The 23,221-nt window shown below is 36.5% G+C and overlaps 4 protein-coding genes across 6 annotated transcripts; 1 reads left to right on the forward strand and 3 right to left on the reverse strand.

Moving 5' to 3' along the window:
* Window positions 1-378: 378 nt before the first annotated feature.
* LOC137722300 (germin-like protein 5-1) lies at window positions 379-2,408 on the reverse strand. The gene is made up of 2 exons (XM_068461266.1): window positions 2,242-2,408; window positions 379-1,099 (listed from the first exon to the last, which is right to left on the reverse strand). Exons 1-2 carry the CDS (start codon window positions 2,348-2,350, stop codon window positions 555-557), a joined length of 654 nt encoding a protein of 217 aa, XP_068317367.1. The 5' UTR covers window positions 2,351-2,408; the 3' UTR covers window positions 379-554.
* Window positions 2,409-6,701: 4,293 nt separating this feature from the next.
* LOC137723762 (pentatricopeptide repeat-containing protein At3g56550-like) lies at window positions 6,702-8,606 on the reverse strand. The gene has a single exon (XM_068462951.1). It carries the CDS (start codon window positions 8,599-8,601, stop codon window positions 6,838-6,840), a length of 1,764 nt encoding a protein of 587 aa, XP_068319052.1. The 5' UTR covers window positions 8,602-8,606; the 3' UTR covers window positions 6,702-6,837.
* A 195-nt stretch (window positions 8,607-8,801) lies between these two features.
* LOC137722583 (flap endonuclease 1) lies at window positions 8,802-13,197 on the reverse strand. Of its 3 annotated transcripts, XR_011066776.1 has the most exons (19): window positions 13,057-13,197; window positions 12,846-12,962; window positions 12,698-12,756; window positions 12,531-12,590; window positions 12,360-12,413; window positions 12,222-12,270; window positions 12,080-12,127; window positions 11,900-11,965; window positions 11,750-11,800; window positions 11,390-11,509; window positions 11,231-11,315; window positions 11,017-11,098; window positions 10,757-10,871; window positions 10,606-10,662; window positions 10,457-10,503; window positions 10,316-10,370; window positions 9,668-9,855; window positions 9,479-9,567; window positions 8,802-9,325 (listed from the first exon to the last, which is right to left on the reverse strand). XR_011066776.1 is itself a non-coding variant. In XM_068461621.1 (18 exons), exons 1-17 carry the CDS (start codon window positions 13,066-13,068, stop codon window positions 9,682-9,684), a joined length of 1,251 nt encoding a protein of 416 aa, XP_068317722.1. In that variant the 5' UTR covers window positions 13,069-13,197; the 3' UTR covers window positions 8,802-9,325; window positions 9,668-9,681. The 3 variants fall into 3 exon arrangements, 2 of the variants coding, with proteins under 2 accessions (XP_068317722.1, XP_068317723.1); XM_068461621.1 differs by lacking the exon at window positions 9,479-9,567; XM_068461622.1 differs by lacking the exons at window positions 9,479-9,567; window positions 9,668-9,855.
* Window positions 13,198-15,966: 2,769 nt separating this feature from the next.
* On the forward strand, window positions 15,967-18,361 carry LOC137722128 (protein NRT1/ PTR FAMILY 4.5-like). Its single transcript, XM_068461105.1, has 6 exons — window positions 15,967-16,005; window positions 16,062-16,149; window positions 16,272-16,489; window positions 16,586-17,002; window positions 17,125-17,249; window positions 17,425-18,361. The coding sequence occupies exons 1-6, from the start codon at window positions 15,967-15,969 to the stop codon at window positions 18,359-18,361; spliced, it is 1,824 nt and encodes a 607-aa protein (XP_068317206.1).
* The last annotated feature ends 4,860 nt before the right edge of the window (window positions 18,362-23,221 follow it).

The raw sequence follows: 23,221 nt of genomic DNA on the forward strand, positions 1-23,221 counted from the left end.
TGGATGATCCACATCTCAAGTTTGGCGCTTATGAGTACATTGACCTTTACCTGAGGTTGGAGGATGCGTCGAACATTTTTTTTTTAAAAAATTATTATTAAGGGCAAGGAAAGTTCTGAACCTGGAATGCATGGCGGAAATCCAAAATCCTATTTACTAAAATATTAGACCATATGCATGCATCGAACTTAGAGTAGCGATTCTAACACTTCGATTTTAGTATCTGGCACTTCAAATCGAGTTTTCCTTATTTTTCCTTACCCAGGATGCGAGCGTCGTACGCTAAACCGGGAGTCTCAGAATTGCTACCCTTGAACTTGTAACTCTTGAAAAATCCACAGGGTTTGCTGACTTTCTAGTTAGAAAATGGGCAATGTATGTAGCAAAGACTTTTATTTATAATGTGAGATTTAGGTGAGGTAGGCAGCTGATTTGAAGACTTGAAGAACAAAACATGTAACAAATTTGGACTAATCAAAGAGAGAAAATACAACGATCATCACCCCCTTCCATCAAATTACAAAACAAACGCAACTCAGAACCCAAAAAGCTCTCTAGGCCTTCGGTGCTAGCTTAGACTTGATTTTGTTAACCTCCTTGGTTCCCACCTTGAACGTCTTGGTCAGCACATCATCCGGCACCTCCGGCGTGGCAGCGAACAACGTGAGGGCGATGTTCTGGGTGCCCTGCAGCTGAGAGTTAAACGCGGAAATCACCGAAGCCGGACTCTTCCCATTGTTGTTCTGGAAGTGAACCAACCCTTTGGGGAACACAAAGACTTCACCTTGCTTAATAGTTTTGCTGATGAGCTTGTTTGCTGTGGTGATAAATCCAACGTCCAATACTCCTTCTAGAACGTAGACAATTTCTGTGGCTCTGGGGTGAGTGTGGGGTGGGTTAATTCCGCCGGGGGCATAGTCAATTCTGGCAAGCGAAATGCCGAGGGTGTTGAGGCCGGGGATTTTTTCGACATTGGCTAAAGTCACCAAGGAGCCGAATGTGTTGTTGGTGAGGCCTGGTTTGGCTAGTCCGGTGAAGAAAAAGTCCTCTGCTGTTGCATTTGCCGCGTCCTTGCAGACGAATCCATTGACTTTCACCGCTGTGTTATATACCACAATTCACTTGGATTAAGCAAGAAATTGTACTAAAACTGATACTTAATTTCCAGAAATCACGAATTGGGTTTATTTTTAATCAGGTTCTAGTGTATTAGTGGATCAATTTGATTGTTTGTTGGGGGCTAATTAGGGTTCTTATTACTCGGAACCTCGGGTGCAAGTGAGGATGGTCTTAAACCAACTGAACTACAAGCTCTTTGCAGAAACATGATTAGTAGGCTCAACAACAATAAAGTGAGAGAAAATTGAGCTAATCAAAGGACGACCCCAACTCAACAAAACTTTCCGTTGTGCAAGAGTCAGGTAATCAAATCATGGATTTTTCTTAATTTTTTCCAGAAATCATGATTTGGGTTTACTTAATCAGCTTCAAGTATATGTTAATGGCTGAATGAGATTAATTATTGGGATGAGGATCCCATCCGGATCCAAATGGTGGGGATCCTAGGAATCTACATATCCTAGCTGTTTATCGTATGTCGTACGATGAGAAATAATTTGAATTTTATTATTTAAAATTAGAGAATTGTTATTAGCATTCCAAAATTCTTATTTGGCACTCCAAACTTTCTATAATTAGAAAGAAAAATACACTTGTGAGAAGTATCGAATGAGATTTTTGGAGTGCTAATAATAGTTCCTTAAAATTAAACACAAATAGTACCTAACGAAAAATGACCGCACAATATACAATGAACGGTTAGGATGTAAGAATTCCTAAGATCCCCTACATTTAGATCCGGATGGGATCCTAATCCTAATTATTGGAGACAATTAAGGACATGATTACCAGACATAAACACAATAAAGTGAATAACCAGCAAAAGAATTATAAATAAAAGAAAAGCTAAGAATATTAACGCAGCAAGTTACAGAAAAGAATAAAGAAAATACCAAATCTCTCCTGAAATCATTAGAACTTGAAAAGTTGCTAATGAACAGGGTCAACTTGTAATTTGCAATAATTGAGGGGACAAAGAAAAGTGGCAACTTTAGCTTTTTAATTTTATTTTCTTCTGTTCTTTTGACATGAATTTCTGTGTTCACTTTTAGCACTAGAATACTGAAACACTGGAAATATAGATGAAGAAGAAGAAGAAGAAGAAGAAGAAGAGGAAGTTACCGGCGGTGAGGTCGGCGACGCAAATGTCCTGAAGCATGTCGGGATCAGCGGCAGAGCTGCCTAAGACGGTGGCAAAAGCCACAAGAAAGAGAGCAAAGACAGCCGCCATTGGTGGTGGTGCTAATTAGAAAGAGGAAGAGAAGAGTCTGGATGTGTGAATGAATAGGAAATGATTGGTAGGATTAGTATTTATAGCAAAGGAGTAGGTGAAAGTTGAAGCCTTTGGTACGTACTGTGGTAAATATTATAAGAAAACTTAGAGCTGTTTGGTATCGTATTGAAAAGTTTCGTCATTTTTCAAAGATTAATGTTTAAAAGATTATATTTGTAGAAAAATTTGCGAACAAAGTAATGTGTCAAATTTCATAATTTGCAAACATCGGGAAAGCAAACCTAACATGTGCTTAGAAGTAGCTGAGTTACTTCTCATATTGTTAATTAATCTTACGGAAAAAACCTAATTTCTTTTAGAAATCAAAACAAGTTGTCATACTTATGAACGTAAACTTTAACGACAACACGTGCTCCACGATACGCGATTTGCAGAAATCGCTTTTCATAATTGAAACTGTTGCTGAAGCTGGTAATATTTGTTGTCGACGTTGTGAGTGAAGGTAAAGGTAAAGCATGAGGCATGCCCCCAAAGCAACGTCATGACATAAGAGTCCTTGACCATCTATCTGCTTCTTGAGCAAACCGTTGACCCCATTTGCAGCCATTTGCGCCTCCACCGGATCTTACCCTCTTGTCTTTGTTTTTGTTTATTTTTAGTATTTTTGTCTCTATGCATCTTTATTTATTCTACTAGTAATTGTACACAGTGAGATGTACTACACAATTTCATATATCAAAAGTTTAACTCTTCGTTTGAAAGTCGTTAATTTGATTTTTTGGCAATTACAGTTTAATAAGTGTGTATAATTTTTTTATTTATATTTTTTATGTATTATTTAATACGTTTTTGCGATATTTTGTAATGAGAATTAATTGTTATGTAGCAAATATTCGGCCGAAATTTTGGAGCATCTCTAAGAGAGATGTCAAATTTTAAACATCAAAATGATATTTGATGACTCATGTGGCAATTTGATATTTTGAACAATTTTTTGCTCCACTTAATATGCTAAATAATATGTCTGAGATCCAATTATTGAGACAACCAATCAAATACTTGAACACGCAACAACATTTATTATATATTGCATTAGATCCCTTAGAAAATCATTTAATAAATTTGACAGCAAAAGACTTTGTCTTCAATTAACTCAGTGTCACGTAAGAAATTGAAAGCTCGGTTGGAGAGGGTCTGTTACTATTTTTTACTGTGATTTATCTACTTGGCATTTGTTGACATCTCCTTTAAAAATTCTATTAGTAACCTAAATATGAAAAGTGAGAGAAATTGGAATACAAAGATTCACACTGTATTGTCATCTCGAAGCTTTATATTCATTCAATATGAGCTAACCCTAAATCTTACTTTGTTTTTTTTTATATAAACTCAATGACATATGTAGTGACACATCATTCATGATATTATTGCTTTGAATTTGACCTTTTGGTAAGTTTTTGGTTCCCAATAAGCAGGTTTTTTTTTTTTTAATAGATATAATATTATCTATATTAAAAAGTAAGACAGTTAACTAAATCTCACAATGGGATAGTTATATTAATTTTATTCAAATTTGCTTTCAACTGATATTAAGATCTCTCACTTACAAGTAAAAAAAAATACAACTAGACTTTAGTACTAAGCGGTTGTATTTTTTTTTCATTACGCTGTAGTTTTTTTCCAATAGATAATTAAGTAGGAGGGTTTTCAATTCATGGAAGGGGATAGATTTGATCATTTGAGTAAATACCAGGTAAAGGTTACGAGCCACCTCATTCTATTATATTCTATTCTTTAATTGACCATTTAACTTCAATCTGATGAGTAGACAATATTGCCTTCTTTTTGACTTATGGTTTTACACTCGTTCACTTCTTTTACTTTCTCACAACTGATATCGACATATAATATACTTATTAGTAAATATTATATATATATATATATATATATATATTTATAGATCTATCCTTATGATATTTTAACACATATTTTATTGTTATAAAAAATAGTGCATATGTTATTTAATTTTTTTTATTTTTTTTTTAAATAACACGTGTTATTTTTTTAATTGGACCAATCAGAAAATGATTATGTATGTTCGACAAAAAAAAAAAAAAAAAATTGTCATGAAGTTGAATTTCATTAATTTTGTCATTAGTTGTTCTTAACCTTACAAAAATAAATAATTTGTCCTTTTGTTTTTATATTTCCAATTAAGTTGGTACAGCTGAAATTTTCTTATAATAATGTCATTACAATATATTATAAATAAAAATGTTCTCTTGATCATTTCGTGACCATGATCAAAGAATCCATGACCACTCATTATTAGATCTGATATTACGAGTTGTATAAATTTAAATGTGCTTTCAATATCAAATCCAACGCAATGCGACCATGTAATATTAGTCATCACATGAATTAGACAAAGTGACTCACATAAATAAATTCTAAAACTAAGCGTTTTGGAAAAGTATACAAGTTTATTCTTTAACAAACTTGACGCTGCTAAATTGGTTAGGTTGCAATTGCTAACGGAACACTTGGCAAAAAACGAGTGCAGTAGCATTCTAGAAATCATACAGCTGACATCACTTAGTGGGATAAAGATTGGTTATTGCTTCTAAAGGTTGCAATTGTTGTTTCCTTTGGTTGAGCTGTTAGAAAGTATGGAAAGCCAAGAGTGGCTCCATCCTCCAACCGCCACAGTGGGCTCCCAAAAACTCCTTTATTTATTTTAGACTCCATTGTTTTAGGAACATTCTCTAGTTTTTTCTTCCCAGAATTTGACATGTTTTGGTGGTTGCTTCCTGCAAATGGCTTTTCTGTTATCTGTCACACTGTTTGCAATTGCACTAGAATGTCATAACTTTGGTTGGTTGGAGGGCCTCCATCTCCAAGTTTATCAATCATTTTCCTAACCCCATCACTAAACCACCTTTCTTAAATACTAATCATGCTTTGAGCAGCTGTAAGACGACCATGTCAGCATCATTAAGCGCCTTACTGGTTACATTTAGAAAATAAGATGGAAACTTTCAAGAGCATATGCTTGTTTTGGAGAATCTATGTCCTAGTGCGTGTTTGAAAATTAGCTGTACACTCCATTGACTTTGGGAATACGTAGTTGGGTTCACATTAAGTAACCAAACCCATTACTAATAACAACTTTGGTGAATTTTGTTTTGGTTATGTTTAGTGCGATTAGGGGCCAATAAAAAATGTGACAGTGTTTGATTGATATAAACTTGAGCTCATTGTAGACATTATTTATTTTTAACGAATATAGTGTGGATTTAGCGGAATGTTGGGTGGTAAAAAAACAATTCTTATAAAAAATGAGTATAGTGAAAATGAGAATGCTTTGTTGAATGTGTAGGTACACAAGAAAAGATATGATTAAGGGCTGGTTTAGTATTGCTGTGCTTTGAAAAAAAACTGTTTCTGCTATGCTGTGAGAATAAGCAGCTGTGAAATAAAGCAGCAGAGTGTTTGGTAAACATTTTTGTAAAAGTACTTTTGAAAGAAAAAAGCAGTATTATAGTGTTTGGTAAACTTTTATGTAAAACAGATGTGAAAAAAAGCCGGTTTTTCAAAGCTGGGTTTTGTAGCTTCTTGTTTTTGGCTTTTTTTTCACCCAAAACTGTGAAAAAATGCTGAAGCTAAATGTTTACCAAACACAAAAACAGCTCCCAGCTTTTTTTTTTATACCAGCTTTTTTCAGAATCACCTCAGTACCAAATCAGGTCTAAGAACAAGGATATCCAAGATAAAGTAGGATTGACTGCAATTGAAGATAACATGAGAGAATATCAGTTAAGATGGTTTGGACACATGAACCAAAAACTTGCAGATGCTCCAGTTAAAAGATGCAACTATAAAGTAGGGACACAAGGCAAAAGTGGTAGAGGGAGAACTAGGAAGACTTGAAAAAAAAATTTATGAAAAAATATGGAGTACTTGGATCTAACGGAGGACTTAGCGCAAAATTGAGCACAATGACGGTCTAAGATTTATACAGCGGATGGAACTTACTTCTATGTGCAGCTTATCAATTGGAAGTTACGAAGAAAGAAAACATGTCACATGCAAGCATTTAATTGCGATTAAATCCGTATTTTTATTCACAGATATGATTTATTATGCAAGTCAATTGTTAAAATTGCCATTCCTGATTCTCCAGTCTATACATATCTCGCAGAGTTGACATTGAACTGGATAAGGATGAATATAATCTGGAGCCCTAAAAAGGTATATTTTCCAAGTATTTATTAAAATAAAAGAATATTGAACAAAAAATGCAACCCCAAGCCAATAAGGCTCTCCATTTTGCGAGCACCAGGAGAGGAATGTCTGTTATACACAACCTTACTTTTGCTTGAAATGTACAAATTGAAGAACTGGATTTTGAATTATAGCAGAAATCAATTTGGAGATTAGGCCTCATTGTGTGCTCGTTTGATTCAAATAATCATTTAGATTGGTCACCAATAGTCTTTACATGAACACAATCCACCCTTGAAGTGATGAAACCGAACACGATCCCTAACAATTATTTCCCGATCGAAAGCTTGTGAAACAAACTTTGTAAACGAATGACAATCTCTGCAGACTCTCAGGTTCTTTACTATTCGTAAAGGCGTTCCTTCTGGAGTTCTTGCTAGGCCAAAAGCAATTGCCAGCTTCTCGCTGTGACATGAACCGGAAGTTCCCAAACAATCTGTGTCTGTGGAAGTAAGTTCAGACGCTGTCATGAGGGAATCCTCCTGCACGTAACCATGCAGAGCAGCTCGATGAACTATTTTCCTCAATTTTTGGTAAATTTCATTAGCATCTGGATGTGACTTGTCGTCCACGACAAATTTGTGAACCTGATCACCAATTTCAATCCAGCTCCAACCAGGAGTGGTCTTTACTCCCTCAGTTTTGATCAATTTTCTCATCTTTGCAACACCATCTGCATTTTTCTCTGTAGAATAAATCGAAGCAAGAAGCACATAGTCCCCTGCATTAGCTGACCCTAGCTGGATTAGATTCCTCATGGCAATTTCTCCTATTTCTACATTTTTATGAATCTTGCAAGAGCCAAGCAGAGTCCGCCAAAGGACCGGATCCTCCTGGGCACGCGAAGTCCCAATAAATTGAAGCGCCTTTTCGAGCATCCCAGCTCTGCCAAACAGATCCACCAGGCACCCATAATGCTTAATTCCAGGCTTGACACTGAACTTGGAGCTCATCACATTGAAGTACTCGACACCCTTGTCAACCAAACCTTGGTGACTGCATCCACATAACAAACCAAGAAATGTGATGGAGTTTGGCTGGACTCCTTCGACCAACATCCGCCCGAAAAATGAGATTGCTTCTTCTCCATGACCATGTACTCCATACCCAACAATCATGGAGTTCCAAGTAAAAACATCTTTCTTCCTCATCCTCTCAAAGACGCAAAGAGCACTATCCAAGTTACCACATTTAGCATACATATCAATAAGCGCATTCCCAACATAAACATTCTCCACAAGCCCCTTTTCACTAGCAATTCTATGCATCTGAACTCCGATATTCAGTGCGCCCAAGTGAGCACAAGATGAAAGCAACCCAACAATCGTAAACGCATCAAGACCCACATTCTCATTTCTCATAAGCTTATACGTCTTCAACGCCATATGGTGAAGACCCTTCTGAGAGTAGCACGAAATCATAGAATTCCAAGACACCAAGTCTCTCTCAGACATATTATCAAACACCTTCTCTGCACTCTCAATCAACCCATCTCCCGCATAGGATCTCATAAGATTGGTGCAAACAACGACGTCCTTTTCGTACCCATATCTCACCACAGCTCCATGAACCTCTTCACACTTCTTCCGGGCCTTCAACTTCTCGCAGGCCTTGAGCACGAAGGAGAAAGTGAATGTATCAGGAGGAGAATAGGAACCAGACGAAAGCATGCGATTGTAGTAAAAAATGGCGTGGTGAGGAGAAGGGCTGTTGGAGAAGCCTCTGATGAGGGAATTCCAATCCTGGGTTTGTGGGTTTTGGAGGTGATGATAGAAGAGCAGCTGCGCGTAGGCCAAGCTGCCGGAGACGGAGACGGCGCAGAAGTTGAGCAGCTTGTTTGAAATGGCGGGATCCGGTTGAAGACCGTTGGTGATGACGTGGGCGTGGATTTTTTTGAGCCGTTTGAGGCTGTTGCATCCTTGCAATAGGGATCGGATGGCTTTGGTTTTTGAAATTTGGCACATTTGACTTAATTTTGGGTTTGGGTAGAAGTGTGTAATGTTTTAGTAGAGGCACATACCGGTCCTTTATACAAGCGATATTGGAACAGGAGAATTGAATAAAGTATTTGTGTGACGTGAAAAAATCAGTTTGAACATGTAAAATCTTATGTACTTGGAGTCGAAAAAGTCATGAATCAAAAAGATACCGTTCAGGTATGAGATAACTAGTTTTACCATTTTAGGGTAAGCCCTACTTATTTTAAAACATGTTGTACCTTGCATACCCATCCATGGTTAGTAAACATCATCTAAATGTTATTGTCCACTTTGATGGCTTTACAGATCCGGTAAGCCATTACCGGATAGGGAATAAGCAGCAACCACGGCAGGAGACGTTCTGATGAACCGGGAGTTCGACATTTCACTGGTTGGACAATTCTGGTTACAAGAGATTGCATGAAAGGAGACTTACACACCAGGTTTGATCTCCTTAACCTCCAATTAAGGTGGCGTTAAAACACTGCATACTCTCTTCAAAATTTTACATCAAACATCCTCCGAAAACAACCTAAGTCTTGCAATCCTAACGTAAGAAAATGAAAGTGCGTCAATCCGTAGCGAGTTTGCTTTACTCAACTCCATCTCGCTTGAAGTTACAAAGCAAATTCAACTATTTTTTCTTTCTACCGCCACCAGCCTTTGCCTTTTTGTTCGTGGTTTCTTTAACCGTGCTTTGTGGTGTTTCCTGCAACAAGGATAAACAAATATTACAAAAACAAAACTAAAAGATGATAGAAAGTCCTATTAAAAAGACCTTAAAAAGGCAATGCAAGATGAGAGTGCAGGAATAAACAAGTGATTTTGCTATAAATTAGAGACATGGGGCCTTCACACGCACATATTTATGCTAATTACTACAGCTTGAGCTCAGGAAACTAGAACTGTAAGACCCCGGTTACAAGCTTTTCATAAAGTTCTGCATTCTAGCTGTGGCAAAACGCGATAGCAACAATTCATTTTTCCTATGATACTGATGATATAAATTAAATGAGATTGGATTAAGCACAGATTGTCTGTGAAGCTTCACCAAGGTTTTCAGCTTCATGTGCCAAAACAGACGCCTTTGGCTAACGGCATCAAGTGCTTGGAGCCCAAATGAAGAATTGGCAGACTTATGCTGCCAATGACAGTGGGCCTCGAAGGATTACAATCTTGTAGAAAGAACATCTTATGCCTGGTTGCTGGTTTGGGACATTTAAGCACACATTTGCTTCCCTGTCATTCAATGTAGCAAGAAAGAATGATAACCTGTTCCGCCATTTTGTTCTTTTCATGAGTTAGGGAGGAAAAGGCAATCTGACAGAGACAGATCAAAATCGAAATGAGGGGAACCTGTAATGTTTCAGCATGCAGCCTTACGAATTTCCGATTAAGATTCAATAAGATGTGCAAAGGAATGAATATCTTATCATGTAAAGCAACGCATTTAATTCATATCATCAATTCTGTTCAGCAAAGGGAACTTGTAATAACCTGAGAGACCACTAGTGAGTTCACAGTAATGACGTGTAAGACCAACAAAGAACTCTTAAGCCTCAAATAAAACATAAATAAATGCCCAAGGAAGATAGATGATACAACCAATTAATGCATAAGAGTGTTGTCTGCCTCTAACCATATATATAGACACAGAGAGAAGAAAAATGGAAGCTTAAAACACTTAATGGAACCATACCTTTCGTTTAATGGGTACAGATGGGTTAGCAGTCGGCTTGAAAAATGATTCAAGTCTGTGAACGATAAAATGAATGATGCCTTAGATCCCAATAAAGAAGGAAATTTGTGAATTCATAGCTATTCATACTAAATCACTCACCTTCCCTGCGATGACTTGTTCTTGGCTGCTTTAATTTTTTCTATTGCCTAATCAACAGAGAAGTCGAGATAAATAAAGCTTACAAGATACGGAAAAAGAATCAACTTAATCTCAGGGAAAGCACGTAAAATTGCTGAGTAGGAGCACACCTTTGTCACTCTGTCACTGTTAAATCCATTTTCATTCACCAAAAACACAGTCAGTCCCTGTAAAAACGAGAAGACGATTTGAGTACTTTGACATGCAAGAGTCAAAAAGATACATCATCATATAAAAACTGTCAACTGGCAAGTCATTTACTTCTTCATCTGGAGCTGTCCATTTAATCTCAACTTGTTCTTCATCAGATAAAGCAACTGGTTCCTTAAAAAGTCTCCGAGCCTCTTGATAGGGCCACTCCTCTGGTATTTGGTACCTGGAGATAGAACAACAATAAATGTGCATATAATTACAGCAGAAACAAACCAGGGCAATAGCACAAAGTGCACCCATAAAAAATACAAATTCATTTTCATGCACCGTCGTATATATAAAATACAAGTCCAAAATACAAGATGAACCTTTCTTTGTTTATGTTCTCGAGTATACTCTCAATGGAGCCATGCTGACGGATGAGCTTCAAAGCTGTCTGTCCTCCAATCCCTGTAGTGTAAATTTATAAGGTACTGAGTAATGGATGCATAGCTAAGATTTCAAGGAAACTAGAGAAACGAGTCTCAATATTATATATGAGAGAAGATGTGGTCACAAACTGAATTTGAAACTCCTATGTACCTCGAATGCTGTCACAATAATCACATCCGGAAAGAATGCACAAGTCAATGAATTGATCCATAGTAAGATTTAGCTCCTCCAAGACCTGAAGCAAGGCCACAATTAAAACCGTGAATCAAATATTAGGCAATCACGACATTCTTAAAAATTTGTAAGCACCTTAGCTATATCGAATTCCATGACAGGGATTTTCCTTGAGCTAGGATCCATCAAATGACGAAGAAACTTAGGTGCTCCAAATGTAAGGGAATCCATGTCTTCAGAGGCCACAGCATAAACCTGCAACAGACAGAAGTTTAATTAATGTCGTATATTTCTAAGGACATGTTCAGGCCAGGAAAGAAATGGCTCCTATTAATTCAACAAAATTTGATGCCGTATATCCCCCCTTGGAACGAAGCCTTTTTGCACAAATAGGGTCCACATAAATACTGTAGAAATATAAAAAAAATGAAATACTAAAGTAAATGGCATTCTTGTAAGAATCCTTAAACAACTCGTAACGAACTGGTCACTTGCCTTTCCAGATTTGCAAAGCACAGCACACTGTGCCTCTGCTTCTGAGGGAGCCTGTGAAAATCAAAACATCGTGAATTACAAACATTCATATTTGTTTTCACACTGAAATTCAAATCTGCAACAGCTTGCTTAAAATATATTATTTCCCACCTCAACTACAGGCACCCCCATGAGCCTTAGAAGTCTTTTGCAGTCATCATTGTGCTGCTTTGTCACCTGTCAATACAAGAACCACATGGACTCAAACATTCTATTTCTCATATAACATATCTTAAGTGCAGTGATGGTAATTATGGTTACAGATAACAAAAGAAATACAGGCAAACCAACCTTTACTGTTCGTTTACTGTACTTCTCAATATCTTCCTTATTGCCATCCTGGAAAGAGTTGAAGACAATAAAAACACTGTGAAATGCACTTTACGTTGTCTACATTTTACCAATCAAAAAGTCAAAAATAATATACACGCACCTCCACAGCCGCTGCCAAATCATCAGTGGCATCTGCCCTCTTTGAGTAACTGCATCACAAGTTCATTATGTCAAGCATTATTGAACAAGTGCATTGATCAGTAACCATGATTAAGGAATTAGTCAACAGGAAAGCTACCGCTTTGCCAGCTCTTGTTTCTTCAATTCTGGAGGCTTCCCATCGAAAACATAGCTGAAAAACAAATTTTTAGACCGACACTTGTCAATAAGCTTTTGGGTTAGATAGGACAACAAGAAGGACAATATCAAGACTAACAGAACATATATTAAGGGTAAAGAAACTAATTACAGTGGTTTAATTCCAGCTTCCAGAAGCCTAATCGTCCGTGAAAACATGCCTTGCAGATGACTACAATGAACCCAGATAAACAAAACCCATGTCATTATTTGCAAAATATAAGGTTCTTAGCAAACCCACTTAAGTAACTAAAAGTTTAGAACTTTAGTAAAGGGTACCTAGTAACTTCACCAGCCTCATTGGTGAGCATCTCAGTCCCAGTTCTTCCCACAACAATCTACAAAATTCCACAAAAACCCACTTCAAAATTAAGCTTCCTTAATCTAAATTCATGCAGTTAATACATAAATTAGAGAGAGAGAATACAAGGAACTGGTAAATGCTCATGCTGGCATCGATGGCGATCTTTCGGCCGAAATAGCTCTCGAATTTCTGCTCCTTCATGGCCTTCGGGGCATTGTCCGCCAGCAGCTTCGTTAAACCCTAACATCACAACGTCCACAAATCATAAAATCCCATTAGCCAATAAATCCCAGAATTAATTCAATACTATTAATCTGAAAACGAAAAATTGTACCTTTATACCCATTGCAGAAGAAAAGAGGAGAGAGAAAGAGTGAAATGGAAAGAGAGAGAAGAGAAAGGGTTTTGGCTGGAGGTTAGGGATGAATCTGCTTCCCGCCCTCGAACTCCCAAAGGCCAAAGTCTCTGGTGCTTGTTGGGGCTCGTGCAGGTGGGCTTACTCTTTTGCATTGGTTAGTCCCTTTCATGGGCTATATTTTGGGCTTTCTATTCCATATTGGAACTTTTTATTATTTGTTTAATTAAATATATTGGAATCTTTAATGAACCCATTTTTCATGAGGTAAATATTCCCGGATTCTGTTCTTATTGTCGAGAAATTTTTTAGTATGCTATAAAGCCAGTGCACCAGAAAAGAACGGGAACTCGGTCGATCTATTTTATGATGAAGCATCCAAAGCATAACTGCACATTCACACGATTTTTGGCGAGATATAAGAACATTTGATGAAACCGGTGAACCACACTTGCTTTTGGATAGATGCTCGTGGCCAAAAACCTATTTTTTGGTCCTAATTGATTGAACTTCACCTCACCCATGCTGCCTTTTGATGGGAAGTTTACTTGAGAATTTCAAGCTCATAGTTGACTGTACTATTTTTCCACTTGGAACCTAAATAAGTTATGGATTAGTTTTTCGTAGCAAATCTCAAATAATCAGAACGCGGAAGAAAGAAAATGATATACTAAATCCATCATCATTCCCACTACTATTTGTCTATGTCAATATTTAGTCCACTCAGTTGCACTAGATTTAACTTTGGGTTTAACTTTGGTAGTCAATTTAAAATCGAAATAATTGCATGTGGTAGGTTAGGAATCGAAAGGGAAGGATAGGAGAGGTGACCGGCATGAAGGGTAAAGTTAATTGGCATTTTTACGAAAGTCACTTTAGTTGGTTTTGAAATTTAGTAAGGCCTGGTTTGGTATTGATGTGATTCTAAAAAAAGTTGGTATAAAAAAAAGCTGGGAGTTGTTTTTGTGTTTGGTAAACATTCAACTGTAGTTTTTTTTCATAGTTTTTGGTGAAAAAAAGTCAAAAACAAGAAGCTGCAAAACCCAGCTTTGAAAAATCGACTTTTTTTCACATCTGTTTTACATAAAAGTTTACCAAACACTATAATACTGCTTTTTTTTTTCAAAAGCACTTTTACAAAAAAGTTTACCAAACACTCTGCTGCTTTATTTCACAGCTGCTTATTTTCATAGCACAACAAAAGCAGTTTTTTTTCAAAGCACAACAATATCAAACTAGCCCTTAGAAACATCTTTGTGAATATTGACCGGATTACCAGTGCCAACTTTCTAATTACTATGTACACCTGAATGAAAATCTAGTTTTCGTAGCCTATCGATCATTTGAACAATGAGCAATTGAGCACTGCTAATCTTTTAATAACTATGAACTTATGTATATAAATTTATTTTCTATAATATGAGTTTGTTGTATGTATATATTTCTAAAACACTTTAAACACCCGCAATATCACGCATACACTTTTGCTAGTTATCTCTTAGATAAAGTGGTTGTATGACCACCCAATGAATTTTATCAATTCCTCCTACAACACTCTGTTTAAGTGCTTTATTAACTACGTAATATTAATAGATTATGCCGCTTGTATAATACTTTAACTGAGATTTAAGGATATTACTTTAGAGGTTTGGATATCTTTGTTTAATTAGTCTATGATTAAGAAAACAGCTCTTAAATTAACTGCAATATCGATGGTACCGATACAAATATTCTTGCTTCGTCCGTCACAAGAAATGTGAAATTACCAAAGCAAGCCAAAGTTCACACTTTTTTCTGATGCTGGTTTCTGTTTTGGACTTGTAAAATGATTGGTGAATAATATTAAGAGAAATGCTAAGTGAGATTCTCTGTAGATTCTCTGCCACCTCGTAGTTACGTGTCAACATTATAAAATATTATGTCAAAACATGAGATGTCAAAGAGTCTATAAAGAGTCTCACTTTTGAGAATCTCTTTAGCATTTCTCATATATTAATACTTAGTTATTATCAGGCAGATTTTGAAACTACAAAGACATGATGAGAACATGAAATTTTGAAGCTTTGGTCCCAGAAAACATGGTGAAATTAATCAAGATCCCTTTGAGCTGCATTGTCTACTACTAAAAGAGTATTTGGATAAATGAGAAGACGGTTCACTTCATGTGCTTTTCTTCCCCTTTAAATTTGCAACTCGGTTGATGCTTTCAAAGTCTTTGGTTCCAGGGTTTCCTTTTTTGGGTTGTCCTAAGAAAAAAGACCGTTACATGAGAAATTTTTTCTAGCCATTGTTGTATCAACACATAGTGTGTACTAAAAGGGGACCCGAATCAAACATTCGAAGATTCTCCAAAAGACCTTCACATGCTTGTTTCAGGGCCTCCAGGCGGTCTTGGTATCACTTGGCCCCAATGTACATCCGTCCTTGCTCACATATCCTAATCATTGAAAAACTTCATGGAGGAATCAACCAAAAAAATGAACATAGAGTTCGTCGAGAGCATACAATTAACTTCATTTATCATAATCCAGACATTTAATCAAACCTAATGAAAAACGACAGGTTCGCAAATGCAAAATGGACAAAAATTCACAGCAAAAAAATAAGAAGGTGAAAGTTCCAAGTTGCATTCCTCCACTTGAGGGACACGCCATGACAAAAAGAGACAGAGAAAGACAGAGGTAGAGAGAAGAGAGACAGAATCGTAAATTTAGATATATATATATAGAGAGAGAGAGAGAGAGAGAGAGAGAGAGAGAGAGAGAACAAAGTTGACAACCATAAGGCGATCAATCCGATGCCTTCAACGTTAAATACTAGGCCTCTTTTTGTGCTATATGTTCAAGGGCTCGTGTCAAAAAACAAGTACTCTCAACTTATTCCCAAACAATGGTAAGTAAGAAAACCCTAAATCTTCTTTCTGTTCATGTCTGTGTTTTTTGTGTTACTCGTGTTAATGTGTTTCACAATGTTCTGCACACCAGGCAGAAGAGAATGCCAAGCCAACCTACAGCTCCCTCGAGCCGGTGGACAAGAAGAAGGGAGGACTCACTGCCTCCAGCTTCATTTTCGGTAAGTAGCCATTCTCAGAAAAAAGGGTGTGCGGAAATCCCTTCTGTGCAGAATTCTATCTGGTTATACTGCTTGCTTTTGTATATATTGGTTTACACTGCATTTTTTTCTTGCTTGTATAGTGTTGCTGGCGTTGGACAGCATGGGATTCGTCGCGAACATGGTCAGCATGGTGCTGTACTTTATGTACGTGATGCATTTTGATCTGGCGCACTCCTCCAACCTTCTCACAAACTTCATGGGATCAACTTTCCTCCTCACCCTCGTTGGAGGCTTCATATCGGACACATTCTTGAGCAGATTCACAACATGCCTGATTTTTGGCGTAATTGAGATACTGGTAAAGAAAAAAAATTCACATGATTTGGTATATTTTCTTCTGGTTCTCCAGTTCTACTTATGCCACGAAATTTTATAAAATTTGTTTCACTTTTAGGCTTTGGTGATGATGACAACGCAAGCTTATTCAAAGCATTTGCACCCAATAAAAACTTGCCCTTCAAATTGTGTCCAAGGCCGTATCGCTGCAATGCTGTATGGATCCCTGTGCTTGTTGGCACTGGGAACAGGTGGCGTGAGGGGAGCGCTGCCGGCACTTGGTGCTGACCAGTTTAACCGGAAAGAGGAAGCGAAGTCGCTGGCGACGTTTTTCAATTGGTTTATGCTCAGTACTACAGCTGGAGCCGCTATTGGTGTCACGTGCATCGTGTATGTGAGCATGAATGTAGATTGGTACTGGGGTTTCTTTATATCAACTATTGCAGCCGTTATTGGGTTCTCTGTTCTTGCAATGGGTAAGCCTTTCTATCGCCTCCAAGTCCCCGGCTACAGCCCCATCATAAGGATCGTTCAGGTCTGCCTCTCTCTCTCTCTCTCTCTCTCTCTCTCTGTTAAAGGCCTTTCCATCTAGTCAAACTCAATTAGCACAAAAACTTTATTAATTACATTTTAACACATGTCAGAATATTGTGACAGGTTATTGTTGTTGCAATAAAAAATAGGCGTTTACCGCAGCCAGGAAGCTCGCATGAACTGTATGAGATTAGTGAGAAGGAATCAAATTATACGGAAGAAAAAATTGACCATACACATCAATTCAGGTACCATTACATTAATTTATGATTAGTGAGAGTTAAATTTACCCTTATATGCCATGCACTGAAATTGTCAAATTACCTTTTATGTGCCTCACACGTGACGATTTCCAAAAGAAATTGGTGCCTTATATGTTATGACACATTGTACTATTTTTTTCTTCTAATGGTATCGAATCAGTTGTCTGGACAAAGCTGCCATACTTGGCAAAGGCTCCAAGCCCGAACCATGGAAGGTTTGCACAGTAACACAAGTGGAAGAAGTGAAGGTCCTGACAAGAATGTTGCCAATTCTCTTCAGCACCATCATAATGAACACTTGTTTGGCACAACTCCAAACATTCTCAGTCCAACAAGGAAGCATCATGGACCTCCACTTGGGCTCCATCGAGGTTCCGGCGCCATCTATCCCCGTCATTCCTCTCCTCTTCATGTCCATCCTCATCCCACTGTATGAGTTCTTCTTCGTGCCTTTCGCGAGAAAGATCACAAAGCACCCAGCAGGCATAACGCAGCTTCAGCGCGTTGGTGTTGGACTAGTCCTCTCCGCAATCTCAATGGCAGTAGCGGGCCTGGTGGAAGTGAAAAGAAAGAACCAAGCCAACAAGGACCTAACAAAGATATCTCTCTTCTGGCTTTCGTTCCAATACGCTATTTTCGGCATTGCTGACATGTTTACCCTAGTAGGGTTACTTGAATTCTTCTACAAGGAAGCTCCAGCAGGGATGAAATCGCTTTCTACTTCGTTCACTTTTCTTTCACTTTCTTTTGGGTACTTCTTGAGCTCAGTTTTCGTTGACTTGATCAATGCCGTGACGAGAAGAGTTGCTCCGAGCAAACAAGGATGGCTCTATGGAAAAGACCTAAACAAAAACAATTTGCAGCTATTTTACTATTTCTTGGCAATCCTTAGCTGCATCAACTTTGTGAACTATGTATATTGGGCTTCATGGTACAAGTACAAAGCAGATGAGACAGATCTAAAGCTGCAGCTTAAAACTTTGCACCAAACACCTCTCATTCACAATGATGCAAGTGTTGTTCAAGAAAGTGGAAGCAAGATTGATGAAGCTGCTGCCTCCACTGAGGAAAATAAAGAAGAAAAGGTGGCAACATGAAGGTCAAAATAAAAGAGAGAGAGAGAGAGAGAGAGAGAGAGAGAGAGAGAGAGAGAGAGGGCGAGAGAGCCAGAGACAGAGAGGCTTTGTTAAACCCTAACATCACAAAATCCACAGATCATGAAAAACCATTAGCTAATAAATAATATTGCTCTGAATAAAAAATATCGTACCGTTATGCCCATTACAGTAGGAAAGAGGAGAGAAAAAGAGTGAAATGCAGAGAGGGAAGAGAGGGTTTTTGGCTGGAGTTCGGCTGCACCGTGCTGATAGGGTTACGCTCTGTATTGGGTAATTTTTTGTATTTGGGCCCTCAAACTTTGGGAGCCTTCTGATTATGGACTCTAATTTGGGCTTTCTACTCCATTGAAATTTTTCTTAATATGTTGGAATTTTAGTGAAACGCATTTTTTATAAATTTTGTTTGATCGTATGAATCATATGAGATACATGTTTGATTGTATGAAATAAATTTAAAGTGATATTTGTTTGTTCGTATGTGATAAATATACCTCAACAGTTATATGATATGTAGTTATTCTGGTATGAAAAAGAATGTGCTCTCCTTATAGGCACCAAAGTTTAAATCTTTATTCTTGAAGTTTGGATTATCTGTTTTAAGCAGAATATTACTCCTATAATTTTTGTTGTTATTGAGAGTTTTGGGGTTAGCTAGTGACTAGTGATGATGGTTGGTAGGAGTAGGCAAGGTTTAAGTTTGTAATCCTTTAATTTCATAAAAAACGAAAAACGTATTTAATTTCTTTTTAGATTCTCGAGATGCTCAAAGGAAGATCCATAGATGGACCAAGGTTATCCCGGCACGCACCCAATGTCGGTAAAACACCAGTGAAGGTCCTCCGGGGACCCTCCAATGTTTCGACATGGAGACTGGTTTATGCCTATGGATATATACGGGTTATGTCCGGGTAATTTGTTTATTGTGTTAAATGACATATAGTTACGCCAATCAAAATTCTAGTGCATGATGCATCCACGGAGGAGTTGTGAAGTTGCAGAAGCTTTCTCACAAGGAAGAAGAGGCATGTTGACACACTTTTTTTTTCTTGGTCCTGTGTCAGTAATTTCTTGCTTTATCTTACTAACTTTAAATGAAATGAACTGTTTCACAGACATGACCCTCACTCAATATGGGTTAGATTTCAAATGAACTTAAAGAGTGAGAAACCCAATAAGTTGACCTTTTATTTAGAATAGCTAATTGAAAAACTTTCTTTTTCTTTTCTTTCTCCATGAAGTATAGTAAAGCTATATTTTATGATCTGGCTAAAAACAACATTGAGGTAAATTTTTGTAATTTACTAAATTGTAATGTTGTTTTATCATAATTTATGAATAAAGAGTGTTATTGTGTAACTCTCAATGTTATTTTCATCCAATTTTTTTTAAACGTTTTAAATTAGAACCTCTCAGTTAAAATTTTGAATCCGCCACTGTAGATATTTTTATTGTGAGTAATAATTTATTAGTTGCATGATGATTGAGATAAAGATAAAATGCATATATATGTGTGTGTGTGTGTGGTACTGGGGCATATTCTCCCCTAACATTGTGTAGCAGGTAGCTAGCTACTCTTACTGGAAGCCATTGGGGTTTTCTCTATGCACCTCCCATACCAGAATCACATAATTGAAAGTGAACATATGAACCCTTTTTTGGCACTGGAAAAGAACATGAACCTTAACAGATAAAATCTGACAAAACAAGTACTTACTATGAAGAATGTGGACTGATAAAAAGCTGCGGGAAAAAGGCTACAACTGACGGTAAAATCTTCGGGTAAAAAGAAGAGAAGGCAAAGGGGAAGGAGGTGGAGCATGCTGCATATGCAACAACTTTGGAAAAAAGCATACAAAAATCAAAAGAGGATTTGATGGAGATAAGAGAAAGAAAGATGATGGAAATAGAAATGGGAGGTGGGGGCAACTCCTGCTTTAATCATGTAACAGAATATTTCTGGAAAATGCATAGGCACTTAGACAGGAAACATCATCAGCAATCTCTGTGACTAACTTTTCTTACATCAAAGCCATTTTTGAGCTGAAGGTCCAACTATTTAGGGAGACTGGTTTTCCTTGTCAAGTTCAAGTTGTTGGAGAATTAAAACAAATTTCAGTTATTGAGTTAGAGGCATGAATAAGGATTAATGAAGATAGAAGCCCTAGAGTTGTAATGTTTGAAACTACCAGAGTCGGTCATAATATTTATTTCTCCAGATGTTTCAGCTACAAAGTTGTTCTTAATTAGCTAAATAAATTAAGATGTATTGTAGCAGCTATGAAAATCATGTATTGTTATCGGTTTTTGATGTGTGAAGAAATCTGAAAGTTTTCACGTTAAAAGCCTCTCCCTTCTTCACTACATAAAGTTTTACTTAAGATTTCTATCCCCCTTCCTCCTACAAATTGGTATCAGAATTCTGATCATGTCATTAAACCGTCTGAATCCGAATATTTTCATAAAGTTAATGAAAATTGAAATGCATTTAGAATCCAAACTTATTCCAATAAAGAAAATCCCGAAGTATTCCAATTTTTTTATAGCTAATTATTTACTAAAATTATATATTTTGTAATCATTTTTGTAACTTATTATTGTTAGTTTTGGATACATTTACATTTTGCTCATTGTTTTTATATTAACCACACAAGAAAATTTCTTGGATTTATACATCAACATATAACAAATATTAAGAATGTACAATAGCCACTTAGTACTACATTCTAGGGGTATTATTCTTTACTTGTAAATGAGATGTCTTAAGTTCGATTCTTGCTAAAGACGAATTTGAACCATATTATTGCTAACTCATTGTGAAGATAAACTCACCTCCTCCCTTTAGTGTAGATAATATAGTTTGTTCAAAAATAAAATTACAATAAAGTGCATGTAGGAAAAGGTTCGAGGATATTAAAAATTTGCAAAATATATAAATTTTCGAATTATATTTCAAAGTTTTTTAGATTACTCTTATCCCAAAAATTTTGAATTTAAAAATTATGGTCTGATTATGAAATTTTGTAATGAAAATTGGAACATTATTTTTGACATGATCCGTTATGAAGTCGTCCTTAGTCCTACCAAATAAAAAGTTAAAATTTTGTTGTTTGGAGCCTAGTAATCAAGGTGTCCTTAAAGTTGACAGTGACATCAAATTAATTGAACCTTTTCTTTGGTCCTAATTGATTGAACTTTACCTCACCCATGCTACCCATTGATGGGAAATCTACTTGAGAATTTCAATTTCATAATGCATATAGTTGACTGACACTGTACCCATTTTCGTTATAAATTTGATTAATTCTTAATTATCACTTGTTGTCAAATGTATCTCTTATGAATAATTCTTAACCATCATCTGTTGTAAAAAAGATATAGTCTCCAATTCCAATCAATCCAAATTTATTAGGCCTTTTTATAATATAATTCCCTTTAATTTTGTATTTTTTTTTCCATTTAATGAAGTTTCATTGACTAAAAAATAAAATCATCGACGGCATCTATTTTGTTTTTGTCTAAAAAAAATTCTGTAATATCACTAACTATATTAAATCACAAAATAAGAAGAAATAAACACACAGATATATACATATATATATACCCACACACAACTATTTAGAGGGAAATTCTACCCTTGCATGGCCACCCAATGAATATTGTCAATTTCTCTGAACAGCCTCTGTTTAAGTGCTTTATCAAATGGCATTGTCATCTTGCTTGGTAGCAACTCCGAAGTACTATTGGACGAAAATGGTGAATGGATAAGTGGATTAATTAGTATATAAATAGGGACCCATGACCTAAAGAAGCTTTCGATCAAGTCGAGTTGTACACGGTTGTTAAGGCCCATTTGGCTTGCTTCCTCTAATTTAAAGAAACAGGTATGGGAGCATGACCCCATAACCTAAAGGGTCATTATAAGTCTAGAATGATAGACGTGAATTATATCCATTGATTAGGGTAGTGTGAAATTTAAGAAATATTGCTTGAGAGCTTTGGATATCTTTCATAATATCGTGACGGTTCACTTAATTGTATTTGGATAAATGATAAAGCATATCAGTTGAGTATCAAATAAAATTTAACATGAATACGTGAGTAGTTAAAAAATGTGTGTTTATCATTTCTCTACTACAAATATTTAAGAAAAATGAAATTTTTTGAAGCTTTGGTCCCAGAAAACATGATGAAATCAAGATCCTTTTGAGCTGTATTGTCAACTACTACTAAAAAAGTATAATGAGATGAGGGTTCACTTCATGTGCTTCCCTTCCCCTTTAAGTTTGCAACTGGGTCAGATGCTTTCAACTCGGCCCCACGGTTTCATTTTAGGAGGGTTGCACTAAGAGAGTAGAAGTGGTACATGATAAATTTTTCTGTGTGATTGTCATGTTAACACGTGATATTATTAATTTATCGACACATAATATTACTAGTTTAGTTTTGCAATACACATATACATATAATTAATAGTACCATACCCCAACTCAGTAAAATATTAACCTTATTGTTAACATATATTATAATACATGACTCAATAACATCAAATTACTAGATAAGGCGAAAGAATAATATAAGTTATAAAGCTTGATCATGTGGTGGATCGAAAATATTTTATTAATGGTGCACTTGGCCAATAACAAATTATGGTCATGCCAAATCACCACCGCCGTATTCTAATGAACTGTTCAGTGTATTTGCTTTAGGAAACTTTAACGAAAAACTTCCGGTACTATTCATTTTAACGAAAAATCATATTTTTACTCTAAAAAGTCAATATTGGTACTATTCATTTTATCCTTTTTTTTTGTTCTTATTGTTAAAACTCAAAGTTTTCAA

The sequence above is a fragment of the Pyrus communis genome, chromosome 17 (assembly GCF_963583255.1).
Source record: "Pyrus communis chromosome 17, drPyrComm1.1, whole genome shotgun sequence".
Classification (NCBI taxonomy): Eukaryota; Viridiplantae; Streptophyta; class Magnoliopsida; order Rosales; family Rosaceae; genus Pyrus; species Pyrus communis.